At 35.4% G+C, this 17,955-nt stretch overlaps 1 protein-coding gene across 1 annotated transcript in view; it reads left to right on the top strand.

Annotated features, from left to right (window-relative positions):
• Positions 1-17,955, top strand: part of LOC104135847 (transformation/transcription domain associated protein) — a 98,918-nt gene that overhangs the window by 33,361 nt on the left and 47,602 nt on the right. The window contains 16 exon segments of the mRNA XM_035889237.1: positions 807-977; positions 1,731-1,799; positions 5,684-5,803; positions 6,122-6,241; positions 6,590-6,754; positions 7,173-7,354; positions 7,634-7,832; positions 8,249-8,377; positions 9,012-9,278; positions 9,865-10,071; positions 10,949-11,107; positions 11,189-11,323; positions 11,513-11,623; positions 12,909-13,055; positions 15,085-15,304; positions 15,995-16,120. Coding sequence (XP_035745130.1) covers positions 807-977; positions 1,731-1,799; positions 5,684-5,803; positions 6,122-6,241; positions 6,590-6,754; positions 7,173-7,354; positions 7,634-7,832; positions 8,249-8,377; positions 9,012-9,278; positions 9,865-10,071; positions 10,949-11,107; positions 11,189-11,323; positions 11,513-11,623; positions 12,909-13,055; positions 15,085-15,304; positions 15,995-16,120 — 2,527 coding nt within the window.

The following is a 17,955-nucleotide window of genomic DNA, read 5'->3' as shown; positions in this document are numbered from 1 at the left end:
GTATATATGCCTAATCAGCAAGATTTTAATACCATTCTTCTAAATATAGAAGAAGATAATAAAAATACTTACAGTTTCTTTGTAATTATGTGTAGATTGGCTGACATGTAACAGGGAATATAACTGTAGTAATACTGGTGGTTTACATTTGTTTAGGCCATTGACTGATTACAGGTCAGATATTGGCTTTTCATGTCAGTCTGGTCATGAAAGGGAATGTACTTATTATTTATGGCTTGTTGACAATACAGTTGGGTTGAGACTTAAGAGGAGCAAATAAGGGTTGTTCTGGTATAAGATTTTTCTGATTGTTTTTTCCTGCAATAAATCCATGTCCACAGGATGTTTGGTTATGATTAAGGACTATTCTCTCTGGCTGTTTGCAGCCAGGTTCTCTTGACCCTCTATGTTACTTGGGATGGAGGCAGATTGTAACATAGAAATTTGCTCTGTTGCCTTCAGCCAGATTCGCAGGCAGTTCTTAATAAAGCAGTGCCTAAGTAGTTTGTCCATAGCTGTATGTTTAATTTATAGCTGTGGCAGTTTTTCAATCCATCTGTAATTAAGATCTCCTACTTGATTATTTTGTGGGATATCCTGCTGTGTGTCAGAAATACTTAAGTGCTTCCCAAATCCATCTTGTCACTATATATATTTCCAGCAACAAATATTATTTAAGCTATTGCATTCTGACATTAAAAAATAAAAGAAGAAAAATCAAGTCAGCAGAATTTGTTTTAAGAAAGATGCTTGCATGAAAGTCACTTCCCTCTCCATCTGTATCTTACTCCTGTACTCTCTTGCAGTTCTTGGAAGGAGCTACCATAGAAGTTGATCAAATTCATACGCACATGAGACCGTTGCTTATGATGTTGGGAGACTATCGAAGTCTGACACTGAATGTTGTGAATCGTCTGACATCTGTCACTAGACTTTTTCCAAACTCTTTTAATGATAAATTCTGTGATCAGATGATGGTAAGCTGATTCAAGTTTCCTGTAGCTCTTCCAGAAGAAATTTTCTTTTACCTAATATTTGTATTGTTGAAAAGTCAAAGAACAATTTGGTAGTGACTTAATGTATATATTGGAAGTAAAAGATTTTTGTTTCATCAGTAATAGAAAAAAACCTCTTTAAATGTTTTGAGTTAATTTCTAAAGAGCTACTAAACTAGAAAGTTAAGAGACGTTCTTTTCTAGTGAAGACATATCTAATTATGCTAAGGTCTGCTTAAACAACTTTATCTTTAAGCAAGGTGCTAGCAGCATAATATATGAAGAAAACCCTTGAAAATATGTTTTGCTTTCTAGTGGGCTAAGTCTGTTTTGGTGTTTTCTTGATTTATAAAATAGTGGAAGGTATTGCCCTTCTTTATTTGCAGTTTTTAAAAGGTGCATATGAATTTTTTTATCCTTTTTCCATGGATATTTAAATATTTAAATGTGTACATATCAAGCAAATCATTAAAAAAGTGTAAGCCCATCAGACTTCAGATTTTTGTGCCTTTTGATGTGTGTACTCTTATAATCCCTGCTTTCTTGAATATGGAGAGGACTTTTAGCAACAGTAAACTCTTCAATCTGAGAGAATAAAAATAGTAATTTTTCCCTTTGTTTCCTTCAAACAATCATTTCTTCCTCTACTACTTCTTTTCTTGTAGCATATGCTGTCACTTGCTAAAATGGAACAGTATAATTAGAAGAATAATACTAATTATCCTCTCTTTATAGCAACACCTGCGTAAATGGATGGAAGTTGTAGTTATTACACACAAAGGTGGACAACGGAGTGATGGAAATGTAAGTTAATGAATGCTTTCATGTGGGAAGACAAGAAAGAAATGGTACTAATGTTTTGGAATTATAGAAGTCATTCAGTTGTAAATGTTGCCATAACTGATTACACACTGATGTTTTGTTACATGTTAATGAACTTATATGTATATTGAATATTTGTTACAATCTTAGTAAGAGGAGCTTCTTATCTGCTGACAACGGTTACTTTAAAGCCTGTTCTATACAGGTTGGTGTGGGAACAGCTCATTGACTTTTATTTTTTTTTCCTCAGGATTTTCTGCTTAGAAATCTGTTCTTCATTGGAATGGCTGATGAGCTCAGCAGCATAATCCCTCTTTTTTTTCACTGATATGTTTGATGTTCTTAACAGTCTTTTGAAAATTATACAGAATAATGATATAATCAGAGTTAATTTTAAACATAATTTATGAAAAACAAATTCAGTATTTACTGGTTGAGATCACATTAAAATCTCTCTCCCATCCAAACTAATGGCCTCAGTGTTGAACTATGGGAAGCTGATCAATTTTCTTATAAGCGGAAAATTACAGAGTGTAATGACGACACTGTGTGCTCTTAGGAATGTGGCACTGAAGGGAATTCCTGCTTCAGGGTTGTTTCATGTAGATTACCAGAAGTCCCATAATTCTAGTAAGATTTTATTAATAACTTATATTAAATGTTGAGATTTATTATTGCAACTAAGAAAAAATTGGGGAGAAATGTTATTAATTCCTTTGTTTTTCAAATTAGAATGAAATTAGATTGGCTTTTTATTTCCCTCAAAACATGGAAATGACTTAATGGCTTTTCATTACTCTTTCCTGTCATTGCAAAGAGAGCTGTTAAATCTGTATTTAGGTACTGGTATTTGACCCAGATGTTCTCTAATCAAGTAGAATTTGTTTCTTCTGTTTAAACTTAAAAACTGCATTTTTCAGTTGAACGCTTAAATTTTACTCAGGTCAGAGTAGTTTTAAGGCCTTCATATTCTTCTTTTGGGATTCACTTTTCCTCAAATGTGATGATTAGAGATATCTTGCAGATCTTTTTACAGCAATAGTCTTTCAAACCACAATGTGGCATCACAATGTGGAACAGTTTTCAGTTGTGTCTAAATCACATTTAATTGTGAATTCTTTGGCTTTTAATGTTTTCTGTTGATGTTTTCTATGTAGCTGTGTGTTTAGTTTCCTAAACCTGTAATTTTTTTTTTAGTGTTGGTTTAAAACCTTAAGTATGTTGAGGGAGAGGTGCACGCAGACACTTGAGAAAGAATCTACTGTCACATCTTGACAGAGGAGGGAAGTCTATGGAAGCATTTTCAAATATATTTGTGTGACTGCAAATCTGATGGAAATACTACTTTTTTTCCCCCCAGTTGTTGCTCTAAAGTTCCCTTAAAGATAAAAACTGTAGGAAACTGAAGGAGAGCACAGACAGTGTGGTCTCTACAATTGCTATGACAGTCTGTGTTCATATGTCTAAATGTACAGTGTGCTGTTGCTGTAATTGTATCTTCTAAATGTGGAAAAACTAGGGTGGTGAAACTGGTGGTCAGAGTTACTGTAGCTGGCCTTTCGCTTACTCTGATTTCTTCTTGACCATAGTGAGATTCCAAAATCTGAGATATTCACTTAAAAGCAACGTTGGGGAGCGTTCTTGGAGTAGGTTGTATCCTTTGGACTGAGTGAGTGATTAGATCCAGGAGATGGCAAACACGCAGCGGAGAATGGAGTTGGTCAGGAAAGCCTTATGTTTGCTAACTGAAATGGTACAGAGCACTGTTACAGTAACTTTTTTGACCTAAAGATTTTTCATCTTTTTCCAACAGCACTTTATGAAAGTGCCATTTGATGGTGATGCTGGTGGTGTCATGCAATTCTCCAGCATAGTGCAGGTAGCGGCAAGTCAGAAAGGCTCCTTAATGAAACTGTCCAAAAGTCTGTGGAATAAGTTTTCATATGTAAATGGCAAGTCTAGATAAGCTAAAAACTTAAGACATCTCAGTTAAAAATGCTGCATAATAACCAACAACTATTGTAAAGATCCACATTGATGCCAGAATAACTAAGCTCTTTGTTCACCTTAATAATTTTGACAGTTCCGCTGTGTTCCTGAACTGTGACTTGGCTGTTTAGATAACTGAACAAATTAAAACATAGCATCAAGTAGTGATTAAGATCTAATTCCTTTGCCCAGTGAGCGAAATCTTTGATTTCAACCCTTTATTCCTCTCTTACCTGCCTCCTCAAGGAAAGGTGTGGGGTTTTTAGGTCATGTCCGGTAATTGAAAAAATAAGTTTTGAATAGATGATTGTGTCCGACTGTCCCTCTCGTGAACAGTGGCACCATGATGGAAATTCTACATTACAACTTATTAGAAGGACTCTATAGCTTGGTAGTTCAAGTATTGAAAGTGGTTTCATAATCGATGCTGGACAAATTTGTCTTTGAAGATGCTAAAATATTGTTTCCCCTGGACTTAATAATCTCTAACATATTTTTGTTCAGTACAAATATTTGAGAAGCTATGTCTAAACCATGTACAAGCAGAAAAAAGGATGCTTTTCATCCTGATTCTTAGGAGAGCAATTCAGAGCATGGGAGATACTCAGTGTCTCCATTCTTTCCGTTTGAGAAGAGAAAATACTGGTCAGTTTCTGACTGCAACCTGAAGAATAGCATATGCTGATTTGTTCATTTATTTGATATTTTTGTGGGCTTTTTCTTTTCATGCTGTGACTTCTGTTTTGGTTCAGCCTGCCGCGGAAGGGGTAGAGGTGAGAAACTCAGTGGAGGCACCAGGAAGTTCTTTGTTGTTGTGGTTTTTTTGTTTCTTTCTTTTTTTTCCTTTCTTTTAAATTGTGGTTTGTTAGTTGTATCGTTGTGTTTTGGGCAGAGTGCATTGTGCCTTTGAGTGCAGTGCTGTGAATTGTCTTCTGTTTGTCTGTGGCAGAGTTGTTTTGATGACATTGCTGTTAAGGATGTTAAGCATGTTTGTGCTAGGAAGAGCAGAATTTTTAGTTTCTGTGAAGGCATAAGTGCTTTCAAAAGATTTTATACGTGTTCAGTCCTGCACTTCAATCCATGAGAGTAGCCTTGTTGGGGTTTGTCAAGGCAGATCATGTTAAAGGAGCGGGGCCTAATACTTTCTGTTTATTATCGAGTGCATTGCATTTCCTCAACTGAATTTACTCTTTTTTTTTTTTTTTTAATAATGCATACTAGAAATTGGTTTTAGAGGGATGGTGAGGGTGGATGTTTTGGTTTGTTTTTTCCTTTCCTTTATTTCACTGAAGGAAATCCATAGTCGTTAACTTGAAATGCAGTCCCTATTTAAATTACACAATGAAAGAAACCCACAAAATTATTTTCTTCAGAAGAATTTAATATCTAGTGGGAGAATAGAGCTGACTTTTTCTTTGAAGTAACCAGCTATTTGCAAGATATACTGAATGGTGCTGTGAGAAAGCTGTCAGTCTTTTTCTTCATGTTTAGTCTGGGGTTGTGGGGTGTATATGAGAATTGTTCAGAAAGGAAGGTCTGGCTTTTTGATGCATGAGCCACTTGGTGTCGTACAGTGAGCACTTCGTAACTCCCCCATCGCCATTATCATTGCACAGTGTTTAGCTCTGACTTTTAAAACACCACTATACTGACAGAGAAAACAAAACTAAACCATGGTATTGCAAGGGGGGAAGGGCAGAAATCCAGAAGAGTAGTTTTCTCCATACACCATGGTAAGTAGATGCTGTATATATGTTAACCCTTCACATTTGGTTGCTGGCTATAGAGAGGAAAAAAAAAAAGGTAGGATGTGGTGATACTGTTTTTGTATATTTTGCTGGTAATATTAATTTAATCATGTTTCTTTTTACCTGTAGGAAATGAAGATTTGTTCAGCGATTATAAATTTATTCCATCTGATCCCAGCTGCCCCTCAGACTTTGGTTAAGCCTCTGCTGGAAGTTGTTATGAAAACAGAACGAGCAATGTTAATTGAGGTAAAAGTGGAAGTTAACATTGCTGATATTTTTGCTTTATAGTCTTTTTAAACATTAGTGTATAATAATTATAATATTTTGAACATGGTGTGGGAACATTTGATAAATACGCTATTCAAGTCTTTGAGGTGGTGTTAACATTTGTCTTAGAGTCTTCAAAGTGAAGTTTTGAAATTGTCAATAAATTCTCATCATAGAAGTTCTGGACATTTTGTTTCTGCATAAATGCCAAGTCAAATGTATTTTTCTGAGTGCTAGTAAATTAGTAGAAAATACTCTGTGCTCTGCATTTTAATTTAAGCTTTATGAATCTTTCAGGCTGGCAGTCCATTTAGGGAACCACTGATAAAATTTTTGACACGTCATCCATCGCAGACTGTGGAGCTGTTCATGATGGAAGCCACTTTAAATGATCCCCAGTGGAGCAGAATGTTTATGGTAAGCTGTGTGGGAAGGGGAGCAGAAAAAAGCCCTCATCTTCAAATCTGATGAATGAAAAGTTTTTCATCTTTTTTTTTCCTGTATGACCTTGTAGTCCTTAATCATGGTCTTACTGTGACTGTAGGGAGCATACATTCTGTTTTGTATTTGTTTGTCCTGAGATGTTGATTTTATACCTTTCCAGAGCATGTAGGATTATTACTGAAGTTGTAGAGGTTATTTTTATATGTGTGAAATACAACCTCTGCAACTTTAGTGAGGAGTATAAAAGCTAAAGGTTGATATAGCCTTTGGTATTTTTGCTTTTAAAGGTTGTTATTAAAATTATTTCTTCCCCTTCTTCAGAGTTTCTTAAAACATAAAGATGCCAAACCTCTACGAGATGTACTGGCAGCTAATCCTAACCGATTTATCACTCTACTGTTACCTGTTGGTACCCAAGCAGCTGTTAGACCTGGTTCTCCAAGCACTACCACAATGCGTCTCGATCTTCAGTTTCAGGCTATCAAGGTATTAAATTATTCTTGTTTGTCTCTGCACTAGATAGTTTGAATCTCTTTAGCTACCTGCCTGTTACATACAGGCTTTCAAGTATGTGTGTATGTGTTATAGCTCGTAAAAAAACACTTGTAAAAATGTAAAGTGTTTGTAGTCAGAGTCCCTCTAGGAAGGGAAAAGAGATTCAAATGAACTATACTTTTTTTAATCAAGTAAGATACAAGAGGAAAACATAGCAACAAAAACTTTAAAAAAACCAGCCAACCAACTAAAATCCTTTAAAAATTGATCTAAACTAGTTTTTATTTGACTTTTTAAAAAAAGTATTTTAGAACCTTTAATTGACCTTAAAGAACTGCTTTTATGCTATTGTTTCTACTGACAGATCTGTTGCATGTTGACTGTGCATTTGTCATTTTGCTTTTGACAGATCATAAGTATTATTGTTAAGAATGATGAATGTTGGTTAGCAAATCAACATTCCTTGGTGAATCAGCTGAAACGTGTATGGGTGAGTGAAGCTTTTCAGGAGAGACATCGTAAGGAGAATATGGCTGCGACAAATTGGAAAGAACCTAAGCTATTAGCATATTGCTTACTGAATTACTGCAAGTACGTAAAAACATTTTTTCCTATATCTTGTTTACTTTTTTAATTTTTGAAAATACTGTAAAGGTATACAGAGTACTAAAAAGGGTTTGCAGTTATTGAAGAGAGAGTTTAATATATTTCATAATACTGCCATTAGCTCTAAAACCATGCCTCTGGTACTGCCTGCTCTTGGCTCTCTGCTCATTTAAAACCAAGACCAGTTTCTTCCCCGAGTATTCAGTGTAGTAGTTTGGTTGGGTATTTTTTCACAGAAGCTTTTTATTTTATGTGTTTTTACAGAAGGAATTACGGTGATATAGAGTTGCTCTTCCAGTTGCTTCGGGCTTTTACGGGTCGATTTCTTTGCAATATGACTTTCTTAAAGGAATATATGGAAGAAGAAATCCCCAAAAACTACAGTATTCCCCAAAAACGGGCTTTGTTCTTCCGGTTTGTAGACTTCAATGACCCAAACTTTGGAGATGAGCTGAAAGCCAAGGTAACTAAAGCAATTAAATCAAAGAACCCTGGTATTTAGGTTTAATTTTCTTCTTGGGAACTAGGGCAACAAAACTCGCTTACTTAAATGTCAACGAGTTTGATAATTGGCAGAGACATTTAGGTGAAAATGTCATACCTGAAGAAGAGCGATAATAAACAGAGACAGCAATTCATCTTGCTTTCAATGCTGACTACTTTAGTTTACACTTTCTAAGAATCTCTGCCCTTGGAGGGGGGAAGAGGGAGAAAAAAATCTGTGTGTATCTGTTTCTTCAGATTTTATTTATAGCTTCCTTTTGTAATGCAGTGAGTGTGTCTAACATGCAGGTTTGCATATGAAATTACTTGAATGTTGACTGCCATTAGAAGAAACAGAGAGTCGAGCATAACTGTTTTTTTGTTTGTATTCTGTAGGTGCTGCAACATATCCTGAATCCTGCTTTTTTGTACAGTTTTGAAAAAGGAGAAGGTGAACAGCTTTTGGGACCCCCAAATCCAGAAGGAGATAATCCAGAAAGCATCACTAGCGTTTTTATAACAAAGGTAACAATCCTTATTTACATTGTAGTGTTTGAAAATGAAAACAAAAAGTTGTTCCTCTCAATTGGCTTTTCAATCCTGATTTGAATTAGTTGTGCTATTTCTAAATACTATGATCAGTTATATCAGATCACATCGTAACTTTGAACTGTTGTGAGGTCCATCAGTTATCAGTAGGATTGGATGACAGTTTTCAGTTTGTGATGTCTTTAAATTGAATGTCTCTCTTTGGGATTACAGACATATAAGGCCTATTTCTAGTCTTTTTTTAATGCAAAGCTTACAATGACTGAACATTTGTATCTTTGTAAATCACTTTGTTTTCATTAAACCAATAAGCAGTTATAAAATAGATGATGTTGAAGGTGAGGGTTGGGTGTTCGAATATATTTTTTTTAATAGATTAGCACTTTAGAAGTTCTTAGATGTGCTTGTTATCTAGAAGTTCTCAACTTGGAACGTTGTTTTGTGGGTATTAAACTGAATCAAAAGTGTGATTATAGTTATTAGTCTTCTTAAAAAAAACACTCAAAAAGCAAAAAACTAGGACTTTGCTTTTAGAGATAATAAAGTTGGGGTTTTTTGTTTTGTTTTTTCTCACCTTTCTTCTCTCCTCTTTGGTCATCCCTGGGACTAGGTACTTGATCCAGAAAAACAAGCCGATATGCTGGATTCTCTCAGGATATACCTCTTACAGTTTGCCACGCTTCTGGTTGAGCATGCTCCACATCACATTCATGACAATAACAAAAACCGGAACAGCAAACTACGACGCCTAATGACATTTGCTTGGCCTTGCCTCTTGTCCAAGGCATGTGTGGACCCAGCATGCAAATATAGCGGACATTTGCTTTTGGCACACATCATTGCAAAATTTGCCATACATAAGAAGATTGTTCTTCAGGTATTGACTATGGGCTTGTATTCATACATTTAAGGGATCTTGATAAGTTCTGTAGTGTGCTTTCTTTTATTTTAAAACGCAGAGCAGAGGGTGCACAGTAGTTTTGGGTTCTTGATATACAAGTAACAGATAAATTCATCTGCAACAAACATGTACAGAGGCAGCAAGTGAAATATTAATACAAATTTATTTGGGGGTAGGAGAGTATAGAAAGAAGTTTGAAGATAAGTGAAAACAGAGAGGGTAAATGGGAAAATGAAAAGTCCTTTTGGTTGAATTAATAAAACTGGTAATGTTTCTTCATTTAAGAGAAAGACGTTTCAGTTGAAACAGAATGTGGGGACCAAAGGAAAACTTCAAATTGGACAGTGGAGAGCGAGGAAGAAAAAGGGAATGTAAGGGAGACAGAAGTGTATGCTGTATACTTCTGATGATGAAGTATCATCATATATTTACTAAATTATGGGCCTTTAGGAAAAAATGATTGTGTTTAGAAAACATATGTTGTAGTTTCTCTTTCTTTATAAAGGCTTTATTGTTGTAATTATGTATAATGTCAACGTTGATCAGAAACTTTGCTGTTTAGGTTTTTCACAGTCTTCTAAAAGCTCATGCGATGGAGGCCCGAGCTATTGTCAGACAAGCGATGGCAATTCTGACTCCAGCTGTGCCTGCTCGAATGGAGGATGGACATCAGATGCTGACTCACTGGACACGAAAAATCATTGTGGAAGAGGGTCATACGGTTCCCCAACTAGTACATATTTTGCACTTGATAGTACAACATTTCAAGGTACTTGTACCATTTATTTTGGTAAAGGTAGACTGCAGTTTAATTAGAAAATAGCATAATCTGATTTATATGGTTTAGCTTCAGAAGGCATCAGCTGTCTGCAAAGATATTTATTTAAAACTGAAAACAGCTATTAAAATTAAATAGCAAACCACTTAGTGAGCTTTATCATGATTGAAGTTAGAATTCAAAATGTTAGGTGAAAGTCTGCAAGATTAATTCATTGCATGTGCATTAGCAGTGCTCTTTAACAGAGCTGTGAAGATTCTTTAAGAGTTGTTGAAAAAAAGTGCAGGATCATACTCTTTTCCATCCTCCAGTACTCATTGTTTGTTTGTCTTTATATATTCTGTGGGGTTAACTAGGCAGCTTTTATCTCCAGTTGATGTATGTTGGGACACATTAAACAAATGGGGGAATGCTACAGAATGTCAATATAGGAGCATTTTTGAAAATGCATATTAAAATATGATACAGAGTGACAATTAGCTAATATGGATTTAAGTCACTTTTCAGGAATTGATGCCACAATACTTTTTGAAAAAAATATCTGAGGGTGTTCCAATGTGAACTGTAGCGTTCTCAAAGGATCGGAAAAAAAATTGGAATAATTGATCCTTGAGAAAAATCCTGTATGTTCAAAAGAACATCTTCATTTGGGTGCATTAAATCAGTAGTGACTACTGAAAATTGTAGGCAAAATTTTATTTTCAAAGCACCAGTTATTCTTCCGGATTGCAAAAATTTGACATGGTACGGATTTAGAAAAGTTTGGGATTAAAGACGGTTTTACCATTTTGCTTTATTTCAATTCTGTAGTTTTTGTGTAGATTTTTATTGCTTAATGGCTAACATGACTGTGAAACCATCTTTTCAGGTTTATTATCCAGTGAGACATCACTTGGTTCAGCATATGGTTAGTGCCATGCAGAGACTGGGTTTCACTCCCAGCGTTACAATAGAGCAAAGAAAATTAGCTGTGGATCTTGCTGAAGTAGTTATTAAATGGGAATTGCAAAGAATTAAAGACCAGCAGGTAGGAAGTCTAAATAACTGGTAAAGATTGAACTATTATATAGTTAAATGCTTTTTTTTAACATGCACGTTGTTATTTCAGCCAGATTCAGATATGGATTCAAGTGCAAGTGGAGAAGGAGCCAGTTCTGCCTCATCTGCTGTTAAAAGAGGATTGTCTGTTGATTCTGGCCAAGAAGTAAAACGTTTCAGGACAGCTACAGGAGCAATAAGTGCTGTAAGAAAAATTGAGATTTTGTTCAGAAGACTCTGAATTTATAATTTGCAATTTAGTTTGCTTGTTTTTTCCACATAACTTGAAACTCCCCGAATTGAAATTTAAACTTTTAGAAAATATTTTAAATCTCTTCTGCTTGTTGTTATCCTTCAATGTTGCTTATGGTTTTTGTGCTTTGTATACATGCAGGTATTTGGACGTAGCCAGTCCTTGCCAGGAGCTGATGCGCTTCTTTCCAAGCCAATTGACAAGCAGCATACAGATACAGTTGTGAATTTCTTGATTAGAATTGCTTGCCAGGTAGTAAGTTTATTCTGATATGCAAATACCTATGCGGCATCAGTATCCAAACCCATAAACCCCTCTTTTGATGAGTCCTCTTATGCTTGGATTGTTCTAGTGTTTGTATACTTTTTTTGCTGAAAGGTTAGAAACTTTAATGCAAAATTGTACACAAAGTAAAATGTTTTTACTTTAAGGAAGAAAGAAATTGAATTTGATAACCAGTTTCTGCATGTTTTTCATTTCACAAAAGATGGCTATGATACATGAGAGGTATGCTTTAGCTTCTTATTGTTGGATTGGTATGTTTGTAGCTTGATGCAGGGAGCGTGCACTTTGAAATTAAAACTTTAAATGTGAATGGTTGCAATCCAGATTTTGAAATTGAAAGTGTGTCCATTTTACTGTGCTGTTGATCACTTGTAGCATTTTGTTTGTTATTTACTTTCTCTTTTCAAGCAAGTACTATATCAGGAGTGACATGATTGAAATAAATGTGACTAGTAGAATTTGGCTGGAGCCAGGCAAAGGCTTCGAAAAGTTCCCATAAGTGTTTTTTCCTAATTCATTTATATATTTGCCTGATACTGCAAAGTATGCTTGTTCTATTGTCTACATTTAACAGCAAGAATATTTTAACCAAAGCCTGAAGAATATTTAGAGAGTTTAATAGGGAAGGACTATGTCAATCATGTATCTAAGGGTAGCGATTGTAATTGTATTTTCAAGATCAAATACGTGGAATTCTTTTCAGGCAGCTTGTAGAACTAAAGCTTTTCACCAAATTTTGTGAAGAATTAACTTTTCTAGAGTGGGGCAAATTAGCTGGGTATAGCTCAAAGCTGACAAATTTTATGGCTTCTGCTTCTGCAGCAGACTCAGCTGGTAAGTAACATGGGATGTTATGCTCCACAGTCCATTGCACAGAATAGACGTGCTCTTGAAGTATAAAGATGAATTGAGCAAAGAGCTACATATGTTTAGGGATACCTTGCAAACAGAAGAGATTAACCATCTTGAGCATGTTCAGAGTTGTAGTAATAATGTATGGGATTAAACTTTTTTTTAATATACCTTTGGTGGGTCATTTGGGGTAATTAGATAGCAGTTTAAACAGCAGCTCTGATGTTTACTATTAGTTGTCAGCTTTTTATGCAGTTAAATACTCTGTGACTATACTGATAAAACTACTTAAGCTCATCCATTTCAGAAATAAGAAATTATATGCTTGCTTGGAGTGCATAATAAATTAATGATTTGGTTATAAAAGGGTGTAATTTTGTTAACTCTGATTAATTGCTAGGTAAATGACAACTCAAACACTGCTGGATCTCCTGGGGAATTGCTATCTCGCCGCTGTGTCAACCTTCTGAAAACAGCTTTACGACCAGACATGTGGCCAAAATCAGAACTGAAGTTGCAGTGGTTTGATAAGCTGCTAATGACTGTGGTAGGTAACATTCCAGTCCTGTAGGTCTTTAGGTTTCAGTAGCACATATTTGATTGAATACTAATGATATCTGGATACCGATTTTTACACTCTTAATATTTTCCTCTTTGTATTGAAATATGTAAATCGTTAAGTATGTGAATTGCATCAGTGGTTATAATTTGCATAGCTGCAGTACTTAGGAGCAGATGGAGTAACTTCTTATGTTACTTCAATTTTTAAATAGGTTGTAGTTTGCTTGTTTGTGTGGCCTAGTGGTTGGGGTTTGTGGGTTTTTTTTTGTTTGTTTGTTTTTTTGTTTTGGTCTTTTTTAGTAGGGAGTTTTACAAATTGATTTTATTGGTTTCTAGTTTTCTGACTATGTTATACTAATATGGAGTTCACTGAAAGGCTAGCTTGCTGTATTTGATGATGCAACATATTTTGTTTTGTCATCTGTATGCTATCTGTATGCTTTTTGCTGTATAATAAGTTTTTCTACACCTATTGTATTTGTATTGTGCTATTTAATGGACTAGCAACTCTTACTGTGCTAAATTTTTAGGAGCTCTCTTGATGTCACGTTCCTGTTTCTTAAGATATAGGAGTAATATATCCTACTTTTGGAAACTTTAAAATGTCTAAGATTACACAAAAATTTACTGTGGCCCATTTTTTCCAAATGTTGATCTAAATGTCCTATATTTCCATAATGCTGTTGTCTTTATGGAGATAGTCCTTGAAAGTATCTGCTTTTATCCTTCTCTCCATTTGTTTTGGGCTTACGAGTGTCGATAGCGCTCCAGGGAGCTAATACGTGTTGCTTTACTCATCTTTTCTCAAGTAGTGTGCAACCTGAGTGAAAATTGCTATTAAAATTAATAATCTTTTTTCTTGTTGATGGCATTTGATAGCCTGCAACAGGAAGAACTGCAGTCAGTTCCAACCATTGTTGCACAAGGTTTACCTTCCACTCCTCTTCCTCACTTACACAATTGGAAAGCTATTTAAGTGCCAAGTGATGGAGGCTGTGCAGCAACAGCAGTATGACTTCAGGAAAATTGTGACCTTAATCATTCCTCAGCACTGAAGACAGAGAAAGTTGTGAGTTGAAGAAGAGCTACAAGTTATGTACAGACCATCATTGCCTTCCCTTTCTGGAACAGAGGGGAAGACGGTGGAGGTCTAAAAGTGCAATTCAGAGAGTTCATATGCTTCCAGAACATGAGCTGCTCTCTTTTTTTCTCTGCTTTTCAGACAAATCTTTCTGTTTATCATCTTTCATGAATTTGAGGAAGGTGGGCAAAGTGCACTGCATCTAAGAGCGAGCCAAAATCAAAACTTAGCCCACTCCGCTTCTCCTTCCTCCACCTCAAAACAAATGCACCATACCACCCCTCAGCCCTGAGGAAGGTGGATGTGGTTGGTGTTTATTTAATACAAGGATATAAGCGCTCTGGAACAGGAATTTTGTATCTTAATTTTGTGCTATGTGGCATCGGTTATTGAGGAGATTCAGAAAAAGGAAAAAAGCTTCTTCAAAAGACAGACTAATTTACTATCTTAATGATCATTTGTAGATATAGAAAGATATGTCTAAGAATATTTTATTTTCTTTTTTCTTTAATTCCAAATATCCCCTTTTCTAACCTTTAAGATATAACTTATCATAGAATGTGCTGTTTTAGCTCTTCACTGAAGGCCTGTCTCTGAAAGTTGTTGACAAAAAAACCAAAACCATTATCCTCCGTCGAAAGCATTTCTAAACGGCAAGGTTGTGGGCAACTTTAAAAACTGAGGACCACAAAAAACATCAGGAGGAACATACTGTAAATGCTTAAGTAACATGTTTATGGTTAAAGATTTTATAGCACCTTATATTTTACATTTTATATTGCATGACTTATCCAAAAGATTGATGTGAAACATTGCTAATGTAGAAACCTCAACTTTATTACAGGTTTTCAACAGATTTGATCTGGACTTACTAGTCTGTGTAATATTTGTGTGATTTCCCTCACTCTCTGCATTTTTGTATGTGTTCTTTCAGGAACAGCCCAATCAGGCCAACTTTGCCAACATTTGCACTGGCTTAGAGGTCTTAAGTTTCCTGTTAACTGTACTGCAGCCCCCTGCTATCCTTAGCAGCTTCAAACCCCTGCAACGAGGTGTAGCAGCTTGTATGACTTGCGGAAACACCAAGGTTTTGAGAGCAGTCCACAGTTTGCTTTCTCGCTTGATGGGGATTTTCCCTATTTTTTTTCAAGTATGTGGTATTGTCTTCCTCCTTTTATCCTTTATTACTGCATAACTTAAGTGATTAAGGGCAGGGTGAAGACACTCTTTGGAACGTGCTAATATTCTGTTTTATGATTCCTGCATTTAATGGTCCATTTTAGCTTGCACTTTCAACCTCTGTTTAAAAAAAGAAAAGCTGAAATAAGTAATCATATGGAATACATCATTATCCATTGACATAAAAACTTAATAACCTGTGGCTGTCATAATTTTGGTTCAAGAAATGCATGCTATAAATTTAATGTATTTTTGCAATTATAATTTTTCAGCTTCAGAAATGCAGTTTTTTAGTTGTTAAGCTTTGCTGTTTTGCTAAAACAAGGAAGGGAGACAGAGTGTAAAAAAGAAAGACAATAGGTAATATGGCCTGTCTTAATCTAAACTAATGTAGATAATCTTTTCTTAAAAAAAAAAAAAATCAGTAATCTAAGACTTCTCATCAATATGAGTTACTTAGAAGTAGTGGTACACTACTATAGGAGACACGGTTGTGCAATAAAGAGTTTGACATAAATGAGGGATTTGCTTGCGTTACCTTGGTTTATTAGCAAGGTAAAGTTCTGATGATGGTATAGATGACTCTATGTTCACAGTGTAACTGTTTCTTGCCTGTTTTGTGGCTAATGTAACCAAAACTAAACACAACTCTCTAAACTCTGCAGGTACCTCAAGTGTAGCTTCAAAGTATGAAGAGCTGGAGTGCCTTTATGCTGCAGTTGGAAAGGTTATTTATGAAGGACTTACTAATTATGAAAAGGCCACTAATGCCAACCCTTCTCAGCTCTTCGGTAGGTTTCCCACATCTCTAGTAGATGTATGTAGGGTGTCCATTATCAAGTATGATCTTTGTCACAAGCTTTTATTTTCTGTAAGGAAATTGAAACCTGGTATCATGCAGAGGAAGCTGTGGGAGATGAGCTTGGGATGTCTGTCATCTGTGAAGAAAGGGACTGGGGGGTTCATTGCATCCTGTCTTCTCCTGGTAGCTGACTTGGGAGCAATTATTGGAAGTGGGGAGCTGCAGCTGTGTTAGATGGAAGCCTTTGGTATTCCAAGTGCTTAGGAAAAAGATTCAGCATTCAGATTACCCAACCAAAATATAAAGTAAAAGTTACTGGAAACTTGTTACATGGAAAAAACCAAAATCCTCTAGGTACTACTCTGAGATACAATAGAATATTTCAAGAAATCAGCTGATTTAAATAGTATAGGAAGACTTATGTATTTATAGATCTTGAATTCTCAGTAAGAAATTGCAAAAAACCTGTTTTTTCTTGAGTGAGCAAATCTGAATTTTTAGCGTATACCATTCTGAAGAGCTGAAATGTTCTTCTTTTCTTGTACTTTATACTAACTTAACTGGTAGAGAGCTCAGCTACATATTACAATTACAAAGATATATTGGAATAATACAGTTTGTCCCAGAACTGGTTGTGTTCGTAATACAGACCTGAAATTGCACAATTTTGGAAAACTTGCTGATTTAAATGGCAAATGTCCTTCACTATTCTACTCTGTGATCTGTATAGATGTAATTTCACTTTGGGAATTGCCTATTTGTCAGATGTCAGGATGTACTTTACAACAAACTAACCAAGAAAGATGTTTCTTACACTGGGTGCAGAGCTCATTTAAAAGCAGCACTACAATCTAACTGTCAGGTGGTGCATATCTTATTAAGTCTGTGTTTAAGAGGCTGAACTTTGTGTGCCAAATTTTGTGCACGTCTGAGCAGGAAAAGAAATAAAAACTTTTGAAGCAGCCATTCAACGAACAAAGCACGCTTCTATGAATATTGTAGGTTTTTCTTGAATTATGAAGTTCCAGTAAGGAAAGGGGATAGCTGTAGGTGTTTTAGAGGGTATGGTTTGACAGGATGTGTGTACTTTTTTTTTTTTTTTTTTTTTTTTTTTTTGAGTGAAGTATTTTAAAGCATAGATACTGCTAAAACCAATTGGTTTGCATGTATATAAATAAGCATATATTAGGATAGGCATTGTTAACAACTTTGTGTAATTTGAAGGGACTGTGATGTTGTAGGCATCATGCATTTATAAACTGTGCCAAAGCTACCTGTTAAAATAGTGTTAACTTTTTCAATCTACAGTAACTGATTTATGAAGCTTTATAAAGTTTCTAGATTAGAAAACCAAGGCTGTGTATTTTTTTTTATTGTTAATTACTAAATGCAGGCCTATTCATGTAAAAGTTTTGCTGCTAAACCAAATATGCAACACAAGGAGTAGTTTCATTTTGCCTGGTTAACTACACTTCTCTCCCTGCCCCCTTTTCTTTTTTTCAAGGACTTGGGGAAGTATCTGCTCTCAGTCCCTCTCTTTCTGTCTTCCCTTTATTCTCCTTACCCTCCATTACACACTTATATACAGAACTTTCAAATATTTTGATTAATGCAGCAATAACTTCTTAGTCTTAGACTAAAGTTGAGTCTGACATTTTTCTTCAAATCTATCCAGAATTCTAGTGTTTGTAACTTGGGTAGTCCCAGGCTTCTTTCATGGCAGGACAAAATACAGCTAGAATGTTTTCTTGTGTTCTTTGTTCTTTCACAGAAGGAGAACATTCATATTGAAAACCTATTCCTTACTCAGGTCGTGCCTAAATG

The sequence above is a fragment of the Egretta garzetta genome, unplaced genomic scaffold, assembly GCF_000687185.1.
Source record: "Egretta garzetta isolate BGI_Z169 unplaced genomic scaffold, ASM68718v1 scaffold292, whole genome shotgun sequence".
NCBI classification, from domain to species: domain Eukaryota; kingdom Metazoa; phylum Chordata; class Aves; order Pelecaniformes; family Ardeidae; genus Egretta; species Egretta garzetta.
Note: the sequence above shows the minus strand (reverse complement) of the source record. Positions and strands in the feature narration are given on the sequence as shown.